This window comes from Lontra canadensis, unplaced genomic scaffold (genome assembly GCF_010015895.1).
Source record: "Lontra canadensis isolate GAN:19392208 unplaced genomic scaffold, GSC_riverotter_1.0 scaffold66, whole genome shotgun sequence".
NCBI lineage: Eukaryota > Metazoa > Chordata > Mammalia > Carnivora > Mustelidae > Lontra > Lontra canadensis.
This window is the reverse complement of record NW_022631060.1, coordinates 3024351-3046139: the sequence shown is the minus strand read 5'-3', so window position 1 is coordinate 3046139 and position 21789 is coordinate 3024351. Positions and strand designations below refer to the sequence as shown.

The 21789-nt window shown below is 58.5% G+C and overlaps 3 protein-coding genes across 9 annotated transcripts; 2 read left to right on the top strand and 1 right to left on the bottom strand.

Moving 5' to 3' along the window:
- Positions 1-298: 298 nt before the first annotated feature.
- ROM1 (retinal outer segment membrane protein 1) lies at positions 299-2270 on the bottom strand. Its single transcript, XM_032879239.1, has 3 exons — positions 1380-2270; positions 731-977; positions 299-614 (listed from the first exon to the last, which is right to left on the bottom strand). Exons 1-3 carry the CDS (start codon positions 1967-1969, stop codon positions 396-398), a joined length of 1056 nt encoding a protein of 351 aa, XP_032735130.1. The 5' UTR covers positions 1970-2270; the 3' UTR covers positions 299-395.
- Positions 2271-2608: 338 nt separating this feature from the next.
- On the top strand, positions 2609-12527 carry EML3 (EMAP like 3). Of its 7 annotated transcripts, none has more exons than XM_032879230.1 (22): positions 2609-2827; positions 3645-3816; positions 3898-4155; positions 4250-4363; positions 5698-5765; positions 5923-6046; positions 6269-6439; positions 6610-6679; positions 6768-6878; positions 7130-7225; positions 7623-7778; positions 7940-8081; positions 8543-8694; positions 8776-8901; positions 8990-9121; positions 9585-9652; positions 10392-10480; positions 10553-10650; positions 10784-10871; positions 11367-11465; positions 11754-11884; positions 11974-12303. In XM_032879230.1, exons 1-22 carry the CDS (start codon positions 2806-2808, stop codon positions 12175-12177), a joined length of 2691 nt encoding a protein of 896 aa, XP_032735121.1. In that variant the 5' UTR covers positions 2609-2805; the 3' UTR covers positions 12178-12303. The 7 variants fall into 7 exon arrangements, with proteins under 7 accessions (XP_032735121.1, XP_032735120.1, XP_032735119.1 ...); XM_032879229.1 differs by having other exon boundaries at positions 3895-4155; XM_032879228.1 differs by lacking the exon at positions 11754-11884 and having other exon boundaries at positions 11974-12527.
- Positions 12528-12713: 186 nt separating this feature from the next.
- On the top strand, positions 12714-21157 carry MTA2 (metastasis associated 1 family member 2). Its single transcript, XM_032879237.1, has 18 exons — positions 12714-13224; positions 13977-14044; positions 14467-14560; positions 16136-16253; positions 16382-16445; positions 16625-16742; positions 17037-17139; positions 17321-17420; positions 17561-17749; positions 17851-17925; positions 18051-18109; positions 18298-18395; positions 18517-18656; positions 18938-19166; positions 19370-19459; positions 19730-19848; positions 19958-20106; positions 20326-21157. The coding sequence occupies exons 1-18, from the start codon at positions 13197-13199 to the stop codon at positions 20489-20491; spliced, it is 2007 nt and encodes a 668-aa protein (XP_032735128.1). The 5' UTR covers positions 12714-13196; the 3' UTR covers positions 20492-21157.
- The last annotated feature ends 632 nt before the right edge of the window (positions 21158-21789 follow it).

Here is a 21789-nt window from a genome sequence, read left to right as displayed (position 1 = left end):
GGCGTCCTGGCTTCTCTGTCAGACAGAAATCAGCTCTCCCAAGGCCCCCCACCCCCTTGAAGAGGAAGGTCAGTGGCTTCCATCCAAAAGCTTTATTGAGTCTGTGTGCAAGGAGCAGTCTCCAGTCCTTCCCGCGTCTCCTTCCCCACACCCTGGGCGCCTTCTGTTCCCCCGGTGGCTCTTAGCCACAGGGGCTAGGGCCTGGACACCTAGTTTTCTCGCCAACCCCCCCCCCCCATCCAGCTCTGTGACTATCATTCGCCCCTCCTCTAATCCCAGGAACCGCCCCCCCCCCACCACCACCACGTGGAGGCTCGGTAAGGGGTTGTGAAGTTTTCAGTCCTGTCCATCCCTCCCCATCCCCCCTCCCAGTCTCCACCCCAAGCTTCAGGCCACTAGGCCTCAGGTAGACCCTCCTCAGGGGGTGCCTCTTCTGGTGGGGTCTCCTCAGGTGCGGGCCTTTGAGCCACCCCTCCCTGTTGCCACGCCGTTTTCAGCATGTCCTTCAGCCCGCTGGGGAAGAGATAGCCCTGGGTGTCTCCCTCCGCGTCAATGACTCCTTCAAGCCCCTCCAGGGCCGTCTGCAGGTACCGCAGGCCCAGGAGCACCAGGATCTGTGGGGAAGGCAAGGGGAGAGAGGTCAGTGTGGGTCAAGTGCTCCCCGGGCCAGGGCTGGAGGCATCGAGAGTTCCACTGAGGGGGGGAGCCCTTAGACACTTGGCTGACTCACCTGCAGCAGGAAGGTGACAGCCAGCCCGCCGCCCAGCACGCTCGCAAAGTCCTGCAGGTACCCCAGCAGTACCCCGTGGCATCCTTGGGCCCAGAGGTTTAGGTTGGGCTGACGGGGATCGAAGAGAGGGTGGGCGTGGGGCTCCGAGAGCCGGCTTTGCAGGCAAGGTCTGGGCGAGTGGGGGTTGCAGCAGGAGAAAGGGACACCGTCGATCAGATACAGGCCTTCCACGTTGCTCTGGATCCGGCTGCAAGGGGAGGGGTGGGGTGTTAGGATGGCTGGAAATAGAGGCCAGGAGGAGAAACTACAGGGCACAGGAGCTGAGAAGGGAAACAACACGAAAGACCTTTCCTGACTGGATTACCACCGCGTGCAGTGTGAGGCATGCACAATTCATTTATCTTTACAGTAAGTCTGTAAGGTGGGTCCTATGATCTCCATACTACAGAGGAGGAAACAGGCCCAGAGCAGTTTGGTAATGTGCCCTGGGTCACACACCTAATAAATGGCAGATCTGTAACCAATTCTCTCAATCACTACGCTCTATTTATTGCCTGTGGGGATGAGGTGGGTTTTAAGGGCGGAGGAGGCAAAGGAGGGGAAGGAGGCCAGGAGGAGGGGTGGGGAAGGGGAGAAACCAAACACTCACTCCACCACCTCCTGGTCATTGGGATCCAAGTAACGGCTGCTGACCCACTGGATGCCAAACCAGTCCTTGTACCCGTGGCGCCCGCAGCAGTGGTGCCTCAGCTGGAGTTCATCCAACAGCCGTTTGGCATGACAGTGTCCGGGCACCTCTGTGTCTTTGTAGTGAGCCAAGGCAGTCCCCAGGCCATCCTCCAGCCCCGAGTCCAGACTCCCAGGTAAAGCCAGGGCCAGCCCCAGGGCGAGGATCAGAAGACCCCCGCCACCGGCAGTGCCAAGCAGCAGCAGGGGGCCCAGGACCTTTCGCCAGGGAGGGTACTGAGCCGCGTCCAGGCTGGCCCTGCTGGCTCCCGCACCCACCAGTCCTGTGCCCAGAGCCCCCAAACCGGCAGCCAGGGCCACCTGTGGCAGGGCAGCAAAGGGGCAGGAGGGAGCCAAGAAAGTGCGGAGGAGCCACAGCTGGGCCAGGAGGTGTCCGCTATATAGGAGGGCGAGGCCACCGGCCAGCGCCAGCAGCCAGGAGAGGAGCCAGAGCCCCTGTGCCAGACGGATGCGGGGCTGGAGGGGCAGCACCAGGGGCAACACCGGCGCCATCTCCCATCTCTGCCCAAGGAAAAGCAGAGCGGTCGGGGACGAGGGTTGGCAGGGACAGGATGCTGAGTCAGCCTAGCCCGGCTTGAGCTGGGCTAATGCCACCCTGACCCCAATACCCTGGGAATCCGCCCACCCCCCGCCCCCAGCCTTAATAACCCGCTGCCCCCGCTCCTGCCAGTCCCAATTCGAGATGCCTTGGCCTTGCCCCTTAGGGAAAGCCCCACCCCCGGGCTAAGGGCCCAGTTCGTGACCCCGCCCCTGCCCCTCGCGGAAGTGGGGAGGGGCGGGTCGGCTGCTCTGCCCCTAGGGGCTAGGGGTTGGAGCGCGGAGACCAGAGAGGACCCCAGGGAGTCCGGGGGCTGGGATCCCGGAAGGGCCTGGAGGGCGGAGACCCGGAGGGGGCCCGGGGGTCAGCGAGTTGGCCCTGCCCTGGTCCCGAGCCGCGAGGCCCGGACAGGGAGGGGTTACCAGGCGGCCCGGCCTCCCCCCCACCTCGTCCCGCCCCCCCTCCCGCGCTTCCTGGCGGCTCCGCGTCCGGCGCCTGTTTGTGCCGCGGCGCTGGGGCCCGGGACGGCCCCGCCACCCCACCCCCGGGAGCCGAGAGCGGCCCCGGGAGAGTCCGAGGCCCCGGCGGGCCCCGGAGCCTGCCGCCCCCGCCCCACAGCGCCCCCTCCAGGCCCTTTCCCCTCGCCCGACAGCGCCCCCGGGGGGTGGCACGGCACCCGCGCGCGCGCGCGCGCGCCCCGGGGTGCTTCCCTTTCCCCTCTCCCTGGCCATGGCCCCGGCGGCTTAGAAGCCTCCTCCGCCGCCGCCGCTCGGAGCAAGCCGGGGGCCGGATGGACGGGGCCGGGGGGCCCGGTGAGTACGGGGCGGGGCGGGCGGCGTGCCCCTTCTCGGAGCGCCGGCCGGTCGGCCGCTGCCAGAGCCCCCACGGCTGTCTGGTGGCGTCCCCGCGTGCTTCTCGGCCTCAGGGGCTCTGAGCATCCTCCACTGGTCCTCAGGTCGCTCTCCCTAATTATATGGATCTCCTGCTGTCATTTCCAACTTCTTCAACGCCATCCACTCCCCGTGTTACTCTGGACCCCTGGGTGTTTCTCTGTCCCCTGCGTTATTCTGGGCCTCTTCTCCTGGTTTTGTGGGTCGTTTTACTTCTGACCCGTTACCCTGGGACCTTCACTATGACTCCGTCTCCACTGATACCCTCTCCCGTCATTCTTGATCTCTTCTGGTCGTCTGAGCCCTCAGATGACTGTACTCTCGTGTCCCCCTCTCCTTTCGCGCCCCCTCCTCAGTTTCTCTGCCTTCCCTGGAGACTGGAGCCTGCTCTGTGGTGGGCCGTCATCCTTCACCCGCGCTGCGCCTCACTCTGTGGTTCCCACGTTCCTGGGCAGTACTCCATATTTCCCCCCTGGTACTCCACGGTACTCCCTGTCTTTGCGGAGGCTGAGACAGCAGCAGGAAGGGAGCGCTGCCAGACTCCTCGCCTGCCCTGGCCAGAAGGAGGCCCTTGATCCTCTACCACCCGTCTCCTCCCCTCTGGGCCACCCTCCAAGCCTGGGGCTGCTTGAAGGGGGTAGTCCTATTGGACAAATGCAAAGTTGAGGGTAGACAGAATCCCCTCAACCCTTTCTCCCCGTGGTGGGTACATTCTGAGTGCCTGTTGCCCCTTTCCCAGGTGAGGGCCCTGCTCAGGAGGCCTTGCAGTCCTTGAGCCAGCGGCTTCAGGTGCAGGAGAAGGAGATGGAGCTGGTTAAGGCAGCCCTGGCTGAGGCCCTCCGCCTGCTGCGGCTGCACGCGCCCCCCAACCCCCTGCAGGACCCTGGCACGCCCTCTCCAACCCGAGACAGGTATGCCTGTTGTCACACACCCTCTTCCTTCCAGGAATCTCTAGGGGCATCAATCAGGTTGATTCACTGTCTCCCCAGCAGCCCTGCAGCGCCCCCAGGACTGCCACCCGCGTGCGGCCCCTCCTTGGTGAGCCGGGGCACCCAGACCGAGACTGAGGTGGAGACGGAGCCATCCCTGGGCCCCCCTAGCCTGAGCAATGGGCCCCCGGCCCCCCAGGGGGGCAGTGAAGAGCCTGGTGGGACCCAGTCTGAAGGAGGGGGCAGCAGCAGCAGTGGCGCTGGTTCCCCCGGCCCCCCGGGGATCCTCAGGCTTGTGCAGTCCCCGCAGCGTGCTGACACGTAAGTGTCCTGCGGCGGAGGCTGGGAGGACTGGGAGGACTGGGGAGCACGAGCAGAGGGAATGATCCTGACCTGCTCACTATGCTCCTACCAGGCCACGGAGAAATTCTTCCTCCTCCTCATCCCCCTCAGAGCGGCCTCGGCAGAAACTCTCCCGGAAGGCAGCTTCCTCGGCTAACCTGTTGCTGCGGTCAGGGAGCACGGAGAGGTGGGCCAGCCTGCCCCGCCCCCCGCCCCTCCCTACCCCACCCTACCCCAGACTCAGGCTCTTGATTTTCCACATCCCTCACCTCAATTCCCTGGGTGGGGTGGGGGGACCTCATTGCCCAACAGGAAGAAAGGAACAAGTGCTCCTGGGGCACCTGCTGTGTACCTGGCCCTGTGCTAAACCCTCGACCTTCTCCACCTCATTCAGTTCCCACGACATCCTTGGGGGGTAGGTGGTCTCTTGCTGTTCATTGGCCAGGTGAGGAAGCAGGCTCAGAGAGGGTAAGTCATTTGCCTGGGGTCACACAGCTAGAGCTAGGATTCAAACCCTACTTTTCCTGACTCCGGCTCTACTGTATCACCGCAAACCTTCCAAGATTCTAAGAGGTACCGAAAGCTGTCCTGATTTTCACAGATGATTGTTTTCGGAGTTTCAGCCCTACCCCTCAGCTCCACCTGCCCCCACCCCCTCCCCCAATCTACCAGGCTTTATTTCTAATCAACTGAGCCACCCAGGCACCCTAACAGGCTTTATTTTTAGAGAGCAAGGGGAAATCCTAGTGGCTGAGTATAATTGTCTCAGAGTACCTACAGGGCCCAGGACCCCTGAATGTTTATTCGAGCCCTGTCCTTGGTCTCCTTTATTCTCTAAAGAAATATTACTGCCTGGACGCCTGGGTGGCTCAGTTGGTTAAGCAGCTGCCTTCAGCTCAGGTCATGATCCCAGCGTCCTGGGATCGAGTCCCACATCGGGCTCCTTGCTTGGCAGGGAGCCTGCTTCTCCCTCTGCCTCTGCCTGCCACTCTGTCTGCCTGTGCTCACTCTCGCTCCTCTCTAATCTTAAAAAAAAAAAAGAATTTATTTACAAAAAAAAAAATATTACTGCCTTATAATCTAGTGACAGCTCTTTGGGGAATTCACCTGTTACTTTCCTCTGGTGAGAGAAGGACTTTCTGGCTCACATCCCAGACCTTGAAAGGCAGGGCTGGTGTACCTTTCTGGATTCACTTTGGTCCCATTTTACAGATGGAGAAATGAAAAGTCCAGCCAGAAGCCTGGTGGTCTAGAGGAGAGGGCCCCCCTTGCCATGCCGCACTGCCTCTCAGGCTTTAGGGCTTTGTGCCATGTGCCCTGCCCCTTTAGCCTAAACCTTCTCATCTCCTACGTGGAGCTGAAAGTCCCCATCTCCTTGGGGCCCTGAATGCTCCGAATGCAGACTAAAGGCCAGCAGACCTTGTTGGGTATCTAGAGGAACCTCCTTTCTTGTGTCCTGCCCTTTCCCAGTTAGGTCTTGGGACCTGACCCCATCCCTCTGCTTTTCTCTCTTCCCAACAGCCGTGGGGGGAAAGACCCCCTCTCCAGCCCTGGGGGTCCTGGGTCTCGGAGGAGCAACTATAATTTGGGTATGTACAGAGGAGTCCGGAAGAGCTGGGATGACAGATTTGGGGTTTGGGCTACAGCCCCAGGAGCTATTGTGGGGGACCTGTGAGGTGTGGTGGGTAGAGTTTTCCTGAAAGGGAGGCTGCAGGGTGGTGGTTGACACCCCCCTTCTCTCTGTAGAAGGCATCTCAGTGAAAATGTTCCTTCGCGGCCGCCCCATTACCATGTACATCCCGTCTGGCATCCGCAGCCTTGAGGAGCTGCCCAGCGGCCCACCCCCGGAGACCCTCAGCCTTGACTGGGTGTATCCTGCCCCCTCCAGTCCCACGGGAGCCACCTTTCCCATCTTGGGGACCCCCCCTTCTTGATGGTTTCCCCCTGGGTCCGTGGGATCAGGAAGCCTTCTGACTCCTCCCCTACCATCCTTTGCTGATGGTGCTGCCAGCCAGAAGCTCTTTTGTTGCCCCCTCTCTACCTCATTCTGCCCTTGGTCTGACCCTTTCCTTGACTGTGATCCCCACTCCAGTTATGGGTACAGGGGTCGTGACTCCCGCTCTAATCTGTTTGTGCTGCGCTCTGGGGAGGTGGTCTACTTTATTGCCTGTGTGGTGGTGCTGTACCGGCCCGAGGGAGGCCCAGGGGGCCCTGGAGGTGGCGGCCAGAGACATTACCGGGGCCACACGGACTGCGTTCGATGGTGAGGGGCCCAGGGCCTGGGAGTGGGCAGCTCTAGGTGTGGGGATGGTGGGCTTGTCAGGGTCTGGGTGGGTGTGGAGGAGCAGGAGGGCTCTCCAAGCACGGAGGACATGTCCTGGGGGGTCTTGAGAGACCGACCCCCTTCCCTAGAGCGTCTCCTCCCCCACTTAGCCTGGCCGTCCACCCAGATGGTGTCCGTGTAGCTTCAGGACAGACAGCTGGAGTGGATAAAGATGGCAAGGTAAGGCCAAAGTCCAACACCAGGCAGATGGGATGAAATTCCAGCCTGGCTTTCCTTCGAGTCCCTGACCCCTTTCTGACCCTCCCAGCCCCTGCAGCCGGTGGTTCACGTCTGGGACTCAGAGACCCTGCTGAAGCTGCAGGAGATTGGACTGGGGGCCTTCGAGCGGGGCGTGGGAGCCTTGGCCTTCTCAGTGGCGGTGAGCTGGCCCCAAAGCCTGTAGATCCCCGGCTTCCTTACCCAGGCACCTCCTTGAACTTCACCAGGACGCCTCCAAAGTTCTGGCCTTCTTGAACCCCACCCCCACCCCCAAGCCGATTTTCCTGAGAAAGGGACAGGTGTCCAATCCTCCTGCCTGTTCCAGCCGCGATGGCAGCCCTTGCCTAATGACTGTGAGCCCACACACCTCTAGGCCTCACTCGGCCTCACCGATGTGTTCCCCGTTCTCAGGATCAGGGTGCTTTTCTTTGTGTCGTGGATGATTCCAATGAACACATGCTGTCGGTGTGGGACTGCAGCCGAGGAACGAAGCTGGCTGAGATCAAGGTGAGGAGGGAGTCCAGGTGGCCTGGCGTGGCCGTGAGGTTAGGGAGCTAAGAGCAGCGGAATACAGAGCGAACTCCAGACTTCCCTGTACCTTGACGTCATTTCTGGCTGGGTCACCTGGAGTGAAGCCTCTTAGCCTCTCCGAGGCTGTGAAAGGGAACTGTGGAAGTTTCTGGTCTCCGGAGAGATCCACTGCGTGTCAGGCATTAGGGTGGTCCCAGCATCGTGAGTGACTGGGAGGGGCGCTCTTAGGGGACCGGGGCCTGGGTCCGGAAGGAATGCTTGTCTTGGGGTTTCGGAGCTTCCGCAGACCAGCTGTCAGGATGCAAACTGAAAAGTGGAGTCAAGTGAGAGTGCTCAGGGCTTGGGGCGGCTGAATCTGGTGTCTTCCCTTCAGAGTACCAATGACTCGGTTTTGGCCGTTGGCTTCAGCCCTCGTGACAGCAGCTGCATTGTCACCAGTGGGAAATCCCACGTCCACTTCTGGAACTGGAGTGGAGGAGCAGGGATTCCTGGAAACGGGACCCTCACCCGGAAACAGGGTGTCTTTGGGGTGAGGCGTGGATGGGTGCGGGGTGGTGCGGGAGGACAGAGTGGAGGTGGAGGTATTGGGCTGAGTACTGTAGACCCTGATACCCCCAAGTGGCAACGGTCCATGACTTCCGGTCTCCACCCTTCCCTCTGACCCCTGCTCTCTGCTCGCCTCTCCCCCAGAAATACAAGAAACCCAAGTTTATCCCCTGCTTTGTGTTCCTCCCGGATGGAGACATTCTCACTGGGGATTCAGAGGGGAACATTCTCACCTGGGGGCGGAGCCTCTCAGATTCCAGAACCCCAGGCAGGGGTGGGGCCAAAGGTATGCGGTTGAGGGTGGTGGCTTCTGGGGAGTCTAGTACCCCAGAGGGTCTGTGGGAACAGAGAAGAGGATGTTCTTTTTTTTTTTTTTTTTTTTTACTAGGAGAGTTGATGGTTGTCTGTGGGCCCCAAGGGGCCCTCTAGGAGGGCCGTCTAGCAGGGTAGGGACACCGTGGCAAAGGGGCAGGGCTGGGGCTTTGGGAATCTGCCAGATCCTGGGTTCACATTCCAGTTTTGCCTCTGGTTGTTTGGCCTTTAGGAAGTTACCTCACATCTTTGGGCCTCAGTTGTCCAGTTTGTAAACTGGGGAAAATAGTAGCCGAGGATCAGAGACCGTGTTCGGCCGGTACTCAACAGCTGGGAGTTATTACTCTGTTTGGGACAGCCAGGGCTGCTCCAGTGGCCCACTTCCTGGCACCCCGATGCCAACATGTCTTTGCCAACTCATGTGTTTGCCCACAGAGACCTACGGGATTGTGGCCCAGGCCCATGCTCACGAAGGTTCCATCTTTGCCCTGTGTCTCCGGCGGGACGGGACTGTGCTGAGTGGTGGCGGACGGGACCGCCGGCTGGTCCAGTGGGGGCCAGGATTGGTGGCCCTCCAGGAGGCTGAGGTGAGGGCTAGGCTGGTGTCAGGGGAGGGAGGAGGAAGAGGAATGGCCAGTGGGTCCCTGACTTTTGCTGCCATCCCGCAGATTCCTGAACACTTTGGGGCTGTGCGGGCCATTGCGGAGGGGCTGGGTTCTGAGCTGCTGGTGGGAACCACGAAGAATGCATTGCTGAGGGGAGATCTGGCCCAGGGCTTCTCCCCTGTAATCCAGGTTGGCCCCCACCATCCCAGGGGTCCAGGGAGGAGGTGGGAAGAGCTACCGAGACGGGGCAGAGGTCACAGCCCATGCTCTGCTGCAGGGCCACACGGATGAGCTCTGGGGGCTCTGCACGCATCCCTTCCAGAACCGCTTCCTCACCTGTGGCCACGACCGGCAGCTCTGCCTGTGGGATGGGGAGGGCCATGCACTGGCCTGGAGCATTGACCTCAAGGTAGAGCCCTGTGTTCCTGGCTCCCCAGTGCAACACCCACCATGGCTTCTGTGGTCACCACTCCTTCCCTAACATCCTCTTCCCTTCTCCCTGGAGGCAGCCAGTTTGTACTGGTATGGCCAAATGGGCTACTAAAATCTCCGTTCTACTGTGCAGATGCCTCCAGTGCCCCCTGAACACTGCCCCCTTGTCCCTGAGCCCCCAGACCTCTCCCTCGATCCAGCAACAAATGGTTAATTCTCCAGCACAGCTTCCCAGCTCAGTTCTGGTTGTTAAATATTTTGAGTATCACCTCATTTGGGCTCCAGTGACACCCTGCCTCCACCCCAGGTCTACTGTCCCTCTCCTCCCTGTCTCATCCTTGGGAGGAGAAGGCTTTGGTGTTACCAACATGACGAGGTGTCCATCCGGGTATCTTCACTAGAAAGGCATCTTCTTAAATTCACCTTCTCCCCCCTCCCAGGAGACTGGTCTCTGTGCTGACTTCCACCCCAGTGGGGCAGTTGTGGCTGTAGGACTGAACACAGGGAGGTGAGAGGAGCCAGGATTCCTGGGAGGGGCAAGCAGGAGGTATGGGAAGGCTTCCCCGGTAATGAGGTGTGTGTGGGGGGGCGCCGGGGTGGGGGAGGAGTGTGGCTTCTTCCTCCTCAGGGGCCCCAGCTGCACCTCTCCCTCCTCAGTGCTTTTCTCTGCAGCCCAGGCCTCGCCTGCTCTCCTGTGGCAACTGTCATCACACTCAACCACTCTCCCCTCCAAACCCGGGAGTGGAGGAGGTGGCAGCTTAGGATAGAGAAGCAGTGGGGGTGGGAAGGGTTTGGGAGAGACTAGCAAAGGGAAGTGCCAGGCTTGTGACTCCATAAGGTCCTCCTTTCTTAGAGGCATCAGAAGCTCCTCAGCCTTTCTCTCTCCTTGGCCCCTTCCCATTTCCTAGCATACGAATTGAGTGTTGGGGGTGCCTGAGGGGTTCCGTTGTTAAGCATCCAACTCTTTGATTTCGGCTCAGGTCGTGATCTCATCAGGGTCATGAGATCGAGAGCCCTGTGTGGGCTCTGTGCTACGCATGGAGCCTGCTTAAGGTTCCCTTTCTGCCTCTCCCTCTGCCCCTCTCCCCACTCTCCCTCTCTTAAACAAAACAAAACAAAACAAAACAGTGGTGACTTGTCTACATCACAGCCTTTCTGTCGGTGTCTCTGAGACTCTCCAACTTGCCAATCCCCACCTTGCCCAGGACAGGTAACCTCACACCTGCTTTCCACCCCCTCCCTTCCAGGTGGCTGGTTTTGGACACAGAGACCCGAGAGATTGTGTCGGACATCACTGACGGCAATGAGCAGCTCTCAGTGGTCCGGTATAGCCCAGGTGGGAGCCACCCCCTACCCTGGTCCTAGACCTGTCCCTGGCCCTTCCCTCTCTGAGTGAGTGTCTTTGTAGATGGGTTGTACCTGGCCATCGGTTCCCATGACAACATGATCTACATCTATAGCGTTTCCAGTGATGGGGCCAAGTCCAGCCGCTTTGGCCGCTGTGTGGTGAGGAGGCTGGGTTGGAGGGTGGGGCATTGCCATAGCAGGTAAACTCCTTGAAGTGGGTCTCATGCACTAAGGGGGATGTGAGGAGGGGAAACAGTATCTACATTTTTAGTCTCTTGACCCTTTCTCCTAGGGTCACTCCAGCTTCATCACTCACCTTGATTGGTCCAAGGATGGGAGTTTCATCATGTCCAATTCTGGGGACTATGAGATCCTTTACTGTGAGTGGAAGGAAGAGAGAGCATGGGGAATGGGTAACGTGGTGGGTTTTATTTGTTTGGCGGGGGGTGCTCCTGGTTGGGAGTGGTTGAAGGAGAGTAGGTAGAGGGGCTGTTACTTAGAGAGGGGGAGATGGGTTGGAATTGTACAGAGGAGAAACACTATGATTTGGGATTCCCCCCTCCCCCAGTTTTACACGTCTTTCCCCATGAGGACTTGAGGGAGTTGAAAAATGTACTAGGAAGAGGTTGTTTTGGACAAGTTTGTCAGGGCAGGTGTGGAGGGATTGACTTATCTAGGGAGGAGGAACTGATGAGAAGCTGTCAGGAGAACTTGAGCAAGAATTCAGGAAGCACATGGGGCTAAGTTTTGTCCTGGGCTGAGGGCTGCTACCACGGTGACCAGATCACACGCAGGTCTTTCCAGCCTGCCTGTCTCGGTGTCTTCCCCACCGAGGGCTGGGTTAGAGCTGAGCTGGGTGGGCTCCCTCTGTCCAGGGGATGTGGTTGGAGGCTGCAAGCTGCTGAGGAATCGCTACGACAGCCGAGACCGGGAGTGGGCCACTTACACCTGCGTGCTGGGCTTCCACGTCTACGGTGAGCAGGGCCTTGGAACCTTGAGGGAGGGGTGGGGGTGGGGGGGTCGGGGGCAAGGTGGAGCCCGCCCTGGGCTCGGAATGCGGGGCATGTGTCGAGGGGTGGGCGTCGAGAAACCGGCAGATCCAGCCCTGGAGGCCCCTCAGGCCCTGGGCTGTCGGGACTGGGAAGGATTGCCTGGAACGCGGCCGGTGGGTGGCCGCGGCTGCCTGAGCGCCGGAAACGGTGCGGCCCTGGGCCGTGGGTGGCCAAGGGGAGAGGCCTCACTGAGGCGGGCCGCCGTCCTAGGCGTGTGGCCAGATGGCTCGGATGGCACCGACATCAACTCCCTGTGCCGCTCCCACAACGAGCGCGTGGTGGCCGTGGCCGACGACTTCTGCAAAGTGCACCTGTTCCAGTACCCGTGCGCGCGCGCCAAGGTGAGGCCTCCTGGGGCCTCTGGGGCCGGGCGGGCCGGACAGGCCCGGGGCTCCGGGGCCACCGCAACTCGGTCTTCCCTCCCGCCCAGGCGCCGAGCCTCGTGTACGGCGGCCACGGCAGCCACGTGACCAGCGTCCGGTTCACGCACGACGACTCGCACCTCATCTCGCTGGGGGGCAAGGACGCCAGCATCTTCCAATGGCGAGTGCTGGGCGCTGGGGGCTCGGGGCCGGCGCCCGCCACGCCCTCTCGAACCCCCTCCCTGTCCCCCGCCTCCTCTCTCGACGTCTGACCAATGCGGGAGGGGACCCACCGGCCCTGCGGCGCGGCTCCGCCCCACCCGAAACCCCTAGGACCAGGGGCCGAGCTTTCCTGGACTTCAAGACATTCCCGATTGCGCGTTTCCCTGGAGGGGGCGAGTGGCACCCCTGCACACACTGTAGAGACCCGCTGGCTGAGCCGGGCAGCCCCAGCCTGGGCCCTGACTCCCGCCGCCTGCTGAGGGGCAATAAACCAAAAGCAAAGTCGCCTCCCAGTCCTTTTGTGGGGCTCGGCTGGGCGCCTCCAGGGCCCTGTGGGGGTGGCGATGAAGAAAAAGACGAGTTTGGAAAGGGTAGGGGAGCGTAGGCCACTCATGCAAATAACAGGCAAAGCCGCTTGCAAATAACCCCGCGGAGCGCAAACGCGCGCGAGTGCTTCGCGGCCGCAGGCGGAGCAGCGGGGCTCGGGCGAGGAGAGAGTTAAGCCCAACTCTTCTCCCGCCCTCGGAGGAGGGGCCGAGCTGCAACGGAAATAACCGAGCGCCGGGCCGCGGTTGGCCGGAGGGAGCCGAATCTCTTCCGGAAGTAGCCGAGCTCTGGGGTCTCGCTCTCCGACCTGAGCCGAGCGCCGGGCCTTGTTCTCCGGATCGGCCGAAGGTGTTCCGGAAGGAGGCGAACCCCGAGGCGGGCAGGGCAAGCCTTCCCGGCGGCCGGCAGAGCCCTACGTCTGGTGGGGCTTGGCTAGGGCGGCGGGGGGGCGGGGGAGCCGGAGCCTGGCTCCGGTCCGGCGGGAGCCGAGCTCGTTCCGGAAGAGGCCGAGCGGACCGGCGCTGGCCTCGGCGTCCCGGGCGTGAGGCGGTAGCGGCGGCGGCGACAGCGCGGGCCGGGATGAACCGCGACGGCTGAGGCAGCGGAGGTGCCGGCTGCGCGGCCCCGACCGAGACTTCGCGAAGCGCCAGCCCCGCGCTCGGGGCTTCGCCTCGAGCCGAGCCCTGCCCCCGCGAGCCTCCCGGACCCCTTTGTGCGGCCGGAGGCGGCGGCGGGAACGGCCATGGCGGCCAACATGTACCGGGTGGGGGGTGAGTACCGGGCGCAGGGGCTGCGGGGCCCGCGGCGGGAGAGGTCGGGGTCCGGGGCCGGAGAGGCTCGGCACCCGGCAGCGCGGGGAGCCGCGCCTGGGGCGGCGTGGTCCCGAGCGCGGACCGGAACCGGAACCGGGAACACGGGGAGCGAGTGTGCGGGGCCGGCGACGCGCGGCGGGGCGCCGCGGCTCCCGGAGAGGCTGCGGGCAGCCCCGACGGCACTCTCAGGCTCGCGTCGGGGGCCCCTGGGTCGGGGAGTGGGGCCGGAAAGTGATTCCGAAGGAACTGACAGGGCACGCAGGGGGCGCGGGGGGGCCGAGGCGACCGCTCTGCCACCTGAGCGGGAACCGACGGGAGGTTTCCTCCTCCCCGCCCCCGGGTCGTTATTGTGCGCCTGGGATCTAAAAGGTGCGGACCCTGCGCTAGAGTCAGTAACAGTTGCTCTCTTGGCCGAGACTGGGGTGCAACTCCACCGTTGAGTTGTGGGGACTGCGGGGGGGCCCCCTGCTTCTCGTCTCCTAAGGCTCACTTTTGAGTGAAGGATTTGATAAAAGAACTAGGTGGTCACGGGTGGTGGTGGGGGAACCCCTTGTTTTCTGGTAGTCTCTCCACTTCCACATTTCAGGCTCCTCGCTACCTGGACCCTTATCCTTTGGTCCTCTCAGGCCTACTTTTTCGCCTACCCTGGTACTCAGTCTTTCCCATCTCCTCCTCTGATCTTCCCGATGCTTCCCCACCTCCTCCTACAGATTACGTCTATTTTGAAAATTCTTCTAGCAATCCTTACCTGGTTAGACGGATTGAGGAGCTCAACAAGGTGAGTGGAGCAGAGCCCCACCTCTGTCCTGTCCTGCCTCCCCATCCCCCCTTGGGGGGGCGTCTTTTTCTTCTGAGGTCACTAACTTCAGGTGGAAGCCAAGGGGGTGGGGGCGGGGAACCAACGCGATCCTAAGTGCCCATTCATATTCATTCATTCATTCATTGGATGTATTCAGGAAAGGTTTAGAGAGTTGGGTGTGAACGTAACTATTCTATCTCTGGGGGTTTAAGGAAAGGGAAAGTCTGGGGGAAAAAAAAGTTCAGAAGTCTGTCCATAAGTGTAAGTCTCTTTATTCATAATTTTTCGGGTCTTTCTATTTACACCCCTTAGAACCTTATTCACGGTGGTTAGTTTCTTCTTTATGAGTTTCCACTTTAAAATGACCAATTTTAACTGCCATTTTTTTTTTATCCCCTTAGACTGCAAACGGAAACGTGGAGGCAAAGGTTGTGTGCCTTTTCCGGCGAAGGGACATTTCTAGTAGCCTCAACAGCCTGGCTGATAGCAATGCCAGTGAGTGTCTGTGCACCCTCACCTCACCCTAACACCCCCCCCCCATGATCTGAGGCCCAGGCATGTCCCTGCAGGTGTTTCCTCTGGTAGCATGCCCAAAAGCAGGGGTGTGAGTTTGGGGGTGGGAAATGCCTGGTCTGCGGAGGGAGGCCTGTTTTTACACGTTGGGGTTGGAAGCAGGGTGGAGAGACCATGATAAGGAAAGCCAGAAAATGGCTTGTGTGTGACTGTGTATCTGAATGATGGGTGTAAAAGTGATGATAGTATTTAAATAGGGGATGGGGAAGGGGTTTAGAGAAGCAGGACCCTTGGGGGACAGTTTTGGGTACATTGGGACAGTGAGTGCTGATTGTAAAGGTCAAGGTTGAAGAGGAAGAGCTTGTACTTAGAAGCCTGTGTAATAGGGAAACAGCCTAATTTTGTGATCACGAGGTAGTGAGAATACATTGAAGGGAGAGAATAGGAAGCTAGGAAAGTTTTCTTGCCCCTTTTCCTCAGCTGTTCTGTCTTCTCACCACTCCATTTTACATCTTTGCCTTTTGCCTTGTTTTCCCTCTCTTTATGCTTTCATCTGTCTTTAAAAAACATATCTCCTTCTGTTTTCTTTAGTTTCTTTTTTTCTTTCCTTGTTTGGTTTTCTTTCTTCCTCGTGTTCCTCCTTTTGAAATTATTTTCCTTATTTCAGGCAGCTTTGGGCATGAAGGGGTTAAGGAGGAGCTAGGCCTACCAAGTTCTCTGGCCCTCTGGGGTTTACAGCCCCATCTGGCAGGGGCTGACCTTGGCCTTGTCCAATCAGAGGGGGTTGGGGGGTGTGGTCCCCCCTTGCCTTAGCACTGGGGTTTCCGGAGCACACAGGCGAGGGGTGGAGCCTGCTGCACCCCCACCCCCACCCCTTCTCCCTGAGGTTGGGAACAATGCACCAATGAGCCTGGGCCTGTGGCTGGCCTGCCCCCTCCTGGTTTGGTTGGCCCCCAGCCAAGTTAACCCTTTCCACCAAGGTTTCAGGGCAGAGTTGCAGTGCCTGGGGAAGAAGGTGTTGGCCCTGGCTTGAGAGGTACTGGCCTTGGAAGCCCCACAAACTTATCATTAGCCAAGTGGACAGTGAAGGGTAGTTAGGGTTGCATGATGTTTAAGAGGAAAGACAGCCCTGAAATCTGAAAAGAACTGGTAAGCACAACCTTGTGTGATGATTTTTCACCTTGTTGGGTTTCTGGACCTCAGGCTGGTTTAGCAAGAGAGACAAGTGTGATATTCTTGTCGGGCCTCGTGTGGGCAGATTTGTGCTTTCTGAGTGGCTTCTGAGCATTGGTGCCTGGGTTTGGGATGGGTTTCTGTGGCATTCTGTGCGCTCTCAGCAGCTATTCCCAAAACGTTAGCGATGGGGAGTTGGAGCGCTGTGATGGGGAAGAGGGCTAAGTGGTAAAACTGGTGGACTAAAGCTGAGAGAGGCAGGTGCCTGGGGAATGCAGAGAAACCAGCTGGTAAATAGAAGGTGTTTTCCCTGGGTTAGAGTTTCCAGGGTGGCTTCTTTCTGAATTAGTTTCTGACTTGGCTTCTTCCTCCTTCGTCTCCCAGGGGAGTTTGAGGAAGAATCAAAGCAGCCAGGGGTTTCAGAGCAGCAGCGACATCAGCTGAAGCACCGGGAGCTTTTTCTTTCTCGGCAGTTTGAATCGTTACCAGCCACACACATACGGTACGGGATGATCTGGGCCACTGTGGCCTGCATGCACTTGTTCAGAAGATGGGGAGGGGGGTGTATTGGAGATGCTGTGGAGAGGGAACGAGGAGCTCACCCAGGTTTTTCGGACCTCTTTTCTGTAGGGGGAAATGCAGTGTGACCCTCTTGAACGAGACGGACATCTTGAGCCAATACCTGGAAAAGGAGGTGAGAAAGAGGTGCTGGGAGAAGGAGGAGGGGGTGGGTATGCCCAACAAGGCCAGAGGAAGGTAGAACCGTGACGAGGTATAGGTTGACAGACTGTCTGTTTTGGGAACTCTGGGTCTTCCCCACTGCCCTCTGCTTCTGAGGACTGCTGCCTGCTAACCTTTTCCTCCCGTCTCCAGGACTGCTTTTTTTATTCACTGGTGTTTGATCCTGTGCAGAAGACACTTCTAGCTGATCAGGGGGAGATCAGAGTTGGTTGCAAATACCAAGCTGAGATCCCAGATCGCCTGGCAGAGGGTAAGCAACAGGACAGACCATACGGCTGCTGGGTCACGGAACACAGTAGTGTCTGTGAATGGTGTGCCGTGGAGTTGTTTGCTGCGCTGTCTTCATGACTCTCTGCTGCCACCCTGATGGGATGGGACCCTGGGAACCTGAGAGGGGCAGTTGGGCACAGTTGGGAGGAGAAGTTTGAGAGTTGAGAGGGCTGACAGAATCTGAGTGGGAGACAAGGAGGAATGAGGTGCTGTTGTGTCAAGACACTTACCCTCTTTTCCCTGTCCCTGATGTTGCCATCGCCCTGTTTCCCAGGGGAATCCGATAATCGGAACCAACAGAAGATGGAGATGAAGGTCTGGGACCCAGACAACCCTCTGACAGACCGGCAGATTGATCAGTTTCTCGTGGTGGCCCGGTGAGGGGTGGGTGGATGGGGAAGATGGGCTGGGGGCGGTGTGGACATCTTGCATCGAATTCTCAGAGGTGGACTTGATTTTTTTTTTTTTCTTGGCATGGGTGTTTTCCTTATTTGGCTTGGTTCCTCAGCCCACTCATGCCTTCTTCTTTCCCTCTTAACTTCTCAATCTCTTCCTCAGAGCCGTGGGCACCTTTGCAAGAGCCCTGGATTGCAGCAGCTCCATTCGGCAGCCAAGCCTGCACATGAGCGCAGCCGCCGCTTCCCGAGATATCACGCTGGTGAGCAGATGCGGCTGTGCAGTCAGACATTCTGGGCTCCGTGGGGACCTGCAGAGCCCTGGGACAGGAGAGGAAGGGTCTCCGAGGGCATGGTGCAGAGGGGCTTGGGCCATCAGCGTTGTTTCCTACCTTCCCTGTAGTTCCATGCGATGGATACATTGCAGAGGAATGGCTATGACTTGGCTAAAGCCATGTCTACCCTGGTGCCCCAGGGGGGCCCGGTGCTGTGTCGGGATGAGATGGAGGAGTGGTCTGCCTCCGAGGCCATGTTGTTTGAGGAGGCCCTGGAGAAGTACGGGAAGGATTTCAATGATATTCGCCAGGACTTCGTAAGTGGATGGGGCTGGGTGGAGAGGTGGAAGAGATGACAGGTGAGGGAACCAGGACCTGGGGCCAATGCCAGCTCTGCTTCTTCCCTCTGTCTCCTTAGCTGCCTTGGAAGTCACTCGCCAGCATAGTCCAGTTTTATTACATGTGGAAAACCACAGACCGCTATATTCAGCAGGTACGGGCTGGGCTGGGAAGGCTGGACCAGGGGCCTCCTGCTCACCTCTGCCTTTGGGAGTTGATGACATTCTCCTGCAGAGATGCTCTGATCCGCCTCTTCCTTTCTTTTTTCCCTTCCTGCAGAAAAGGTTGAAAGCTGCTGAAGCAGACAGCAAACTAAAACAAGTCTATATCCCTACCTAGTAAGTGTGGTAGGTGGGGGAGGCTGGTGCATTCTTTTTCTTTCTCTCTCCTCCAGCTCATGCTTTTCTCAGAGATTGGCGGTGGGCGGGAGTCAGGGTCAAAGAGTCAAATGATGATAGACACGAGGTGGAAATGGGATTCTCTTCCTTGACCAGTTCCTGGTTTCTCCCCACACTGTTCCCATTAGTACTAAGCCAAATCCTAACCAGATCATCTCTGTGGGCTCGAAACCCGGCATGAATGGGGCTGGATTCCAGAAGGGCCTCACTTGCGAGAGCTGCCACAGTGAGTTCCAGGGAAGGATAGGGATGTTGCGGGTGGGTAAGGTCTTCTCTGGCCCAAGGACCTGAGGGGCTCAGGTGACATATTCTTCCCAAACTCCCCCCTTCTCTCCATGCTCCTGCAGCCACACAGTCTGCCCAGTGGTACGCCTGGGGCCCACCCAACATGCAGTGCCGGCTCTGTGCTTCCTGTTGGATCTACTGGAAGAAGTATGGGGGGCTGAAGACCCCGACCCAGCTTGAGGGAGCTGCTCGGGGCACAACAGTAAGGACTGATGGGGAGCAGGGCGGGGAGAGCAGTTAAGCATATTGATGGGAGCTTTAGGTGAAAGCCAGAACACCCAACCCCTTAAATGGTGATGGTTTGGTGATGGTTTGATGTGCATGTGGGTGGGGAGGGGGTGCTCGATGGTGGTTGGAGAGACGGGGAGGTCGGGATGGCAGTAAAGAGATCAGGCAGGAATAAATTGCTTTTTGTGGAGAATGGAAGAAAGAAGAGCCCCAGTGTCCATCTGGGCTCTCCTTTTTCCCATGTCTTTCTTCCAGGAGCCACACTCGAGGGGTCATTTGTCTAGACCTGAAGCTCAGAGTCTCTCTCCCTATACGACCAGCGCCAACCGGGCCAAGCTGCTGGCTAAGAACAGGCAAACATTCCTGCTCCAGACCACAAAGCTGACCCGTCTGGCCAGACGCATGTGCAGGGACCTGTTACAGCCGAGGAGGGCTGCCCGACGACCCTATGCCCCTATCAATGCCAATGCCATCAAGGCGGAGTGTAAGGGCAGGAGTGGTGGGGCTAGTGGCAGGTCGGGATGCTCTGGCCAGAAAGCAGAGCGGAGACCAGTGTTTCTCTGGAGGTCTAATGACAGCAGGGATGGCAGGCCACAGTGCTTGGGAAGGCGAGTAGATGTGGCTCCTGGCCATAGGAGAGGCCTGAATAGCGAAGCCCCTTCAAGAATTTTCTTCTTTGTTCTCTAGGCTCCATTCGACTTCCTAAGGCTGCGAAGACTCCATTGAAGATTCATCCTCTGGTGCGGCTGCCGCTGGCAACCATCGTCAAAGATTTGGGTAGGGGATGGAACTGGTCAGGTGGTGTCAGGTTCTCTGTCATCCTTTCACCGTCAAAGTCCAACGAGATTTAGTCTAACAGCCTCTGCTTTTGTTCATTAATAACAGTTCTCATAAGCTACCCGTAATGAATGATAAGATCACACTCATGTGCTAATTGCTTGCCAGACCCCTCTCCCCATCACTGCTTTTGGGGATGCCCGGGGAAACTACATAGAGAAGAGAAAGCATGAAAGTTCTCTAAGTTTTCTCTTATGTTTTCCTTGGCAGTGGCCCAGGCGCCTCTGAAACCAAAAACACCTCGGGGTACCAAGACGCCGATCAACAGAAACCAGCTGACCCAGAACCGGGGTCTGGGGGGCATTATGGTGAAACGGGCCTATGAAACTGTGAGTTGACAGCTGGAGCGAGCCAGACTGATTGGGTGGGCTTTTATTTCTGATTGGAATCTGTGAGTCCTCTCTCATTGTGCTGTCCCCCCACCCCCCCACTTTCCAGATGGCAGGAGCGGGGGTCCCCTTCTCTGCCAATGGAAGGCCTCTGGCCTCAGGGATTCGCTCCGGCTCACAGCCAGCAGCCAAGCGTCAAAAACTAAACCCAGCTGATGCCCCCAATCCTGTGGTGTTTGTGGCCACAAAGGATACCAGGTAGGGAGGCCACCATGGGAGGGGCTGAGAGGTTGACAGCTCAGATTGGTGGGTAAGGATAATACCAGTTCTGAGTGAGACCAGCTCCAGGAGGACTGGGTGTGGGATGGGGATGTCAGGAAAGAATGGGCCAGAAGGCAGAACTGGAGTATGAAATCTGGGGTTTCACCTCAAGAGTCTTATTAGCTTTTTTCATTCCACTCTTCTTTTCCTGGCCAGGGCCCTGCGGAAGGCTCTGACCCATCTGGAAATGCGGCGAGCTGCCCGCCGGCCCAACTTGCCCCTGAAGGTGAAGCCACCACTGATTGCAGTGCGGCCCCCAGTCCCACTGTCTGCACCCTCACATCCTGCCAGCACCAATGAGCCCATTGTCCTGGAGGATTGAGCATCTGTGGGGGAAGGGAGGTGGGCTGAAAGCTAGAGGGTGGGTGCCCAGGGCATCCAACCTCCCTTCCTTTTAGTATCAAAGGGAATGAGGAGTGAGGGAGGGAGGGAGCAAGTGAGTGTGTGTCCTTGGAGGGGTTGGGCGCCCTCTGGTGTTACCACTTGGAGGCTTGTCCCTTTCCCACGCTTCTCCACACCTGGTGGTGGAAGGCACACTGCAGGAACTTGACCCATTGTGGGAACCTAGCCTGTTTTGGGGGGTAGGACCCACAGTTGTCTTGGACAGTTTTGGGGGGAGGGTTTTTTAATTTTTTTAAAATTTTGCCTCCCTTTGTGAAAGGGGATGGGGGAGGGGGAAGAGTAAATGGATAGGAGGTGGTGGTTGGGGGAGGGGGACGTGTACTGCCATGACTGCCATGTCTATCTTTTTTTTCTAATGGGGGTTTCTCTTCCTGTCCGGTGTCCGGACTTTCCTAATTGGAGTTTGAGGCCCCTAAGCCTAAGCTGGCATCAACCCCAGCCCATGCTCTCTCTTTTCCTTCCCTCCCTCTGCCCCCTCCGCCTTTTGTACGCCAATTCTCAGAAATAAAGATCTTTTGTCCGTTTTTTTAACCTCGGATTCTGTAATTGGTTCTTTAGTAACAAATAAAAAGCTGTTTTCTTCAGCTTCTCCTGGCTCAGCTGTTCTCTGCTGTGGGGGGTGGGGAGGGGAGAGGGCGGTGTCTGCAATTGGGAAAATAAAGGACAACGGATAATGAAGGAGGTACAGATGGGACTTTCCCCAAGAACAGCTTTAGGAGACAGGCAGCATGGACAGGCAGCCTGTTCCAGCTAGCTTTTTCCTGTGACTCAAACTGCTTCCCAGATCCCTGTGGTGCTGGAACCCAAGCTCCTCTTGATACACAGAGATTTGTTCAGAGCAGCTGGAATGAGAGGACTCTGGATGGTTGGTGGCTTCCACAGGAAGGGAAGTGTGAAGGTGCTTTTCTTTCTATTTCCCAACACTCATCTCAGGAAATTCTGGGAGTTGCTAGAGACCAGGGCAAGATGCAGCCTATCTTGGGGGGGTACTGCTGTCTCTTACCACCCAGCTCTGTGGTGTATTTGCACAGATTGCTGCTCAAGGATTCCCGAGACCAGCCTCAGCACCTGCCTTGATAGTGGGGCCTATCTAGAGGCCTACTCTAGAACCGTCTCCTGCTTCTTGGTTTTGGGAAACAGAAGCCTGAGCAGGGCCCAACAGGAGGCGCACCCTTGGGAGAATGTAGGTGAAGTTAAACTTACTCTGTGTTCCTTCTG

Excerpts from the sequence above, each read along its gene's own strand:
- ROM1 (XM_032879239.1), bottom strand. The coding sequence starts at position 1,969 with ATGGCGCCGGTGTTGCCCCTGGTGCTGCCCCTCCAGCCCCGCATCCGT. Across the intron at positions 978-1,379 it reads AATGACCAGGAGGTGGTGGA|CCGGATCCAGAGCAACGTGG; the intron begins GTGAGTGTTTGG and ends CTCCCCTTGCAG. Across the intron at positions 615-730 it reads CTGTCACCTTCCTGCTGCAG|ATCCTGGTGCTCCTGGGCCT; the intron begins GTGAGTCAGCCA and ends CCTTCCCCACAG.
- EML3 (XM_032879228.1), top strand. The coding sequence starts at position 2,806 with ATGGACGGGGCCGGGGGGCCCG. Across the intron at positions 8,082-8,542 it reads AGGCAGGGGTGGGGCCAAAG|AGACCTACGGGATTGTGGCC; the intron begins GTATGCGGTTGA and ends GTTTGCCCACAG. Across the intron at positions 10,872-11,366 it reads GGACTATGAGATCCTTTACT|GGGATGTGGTTGGAGGCTGC; the intron begins GTGAGTGGAAGG and ends CCCTCTGTCCAG.
- MTA2 (XM_032879237.1), top strand. The coding sequence starts at position 13,197 with ATGGCGGCCAACATGTACCGGGTGGGGG. Across the intron at positions 16,743-17,036 it reads CCCAGATCGCCTGGCAGAGG|GGGAATCCGATAATCGGAAC; the intron begins GTAAGCAACAGG and ends CCTGTTTCCCAG. Across the intron at positions 17,750-17,850 it reads ATGATATTCGCCAGGACTTC|CTGCCTTGGAAGTCACTCGC; the intron begins GTAAGTGGATGG and ends CTGTCTCCTTAG.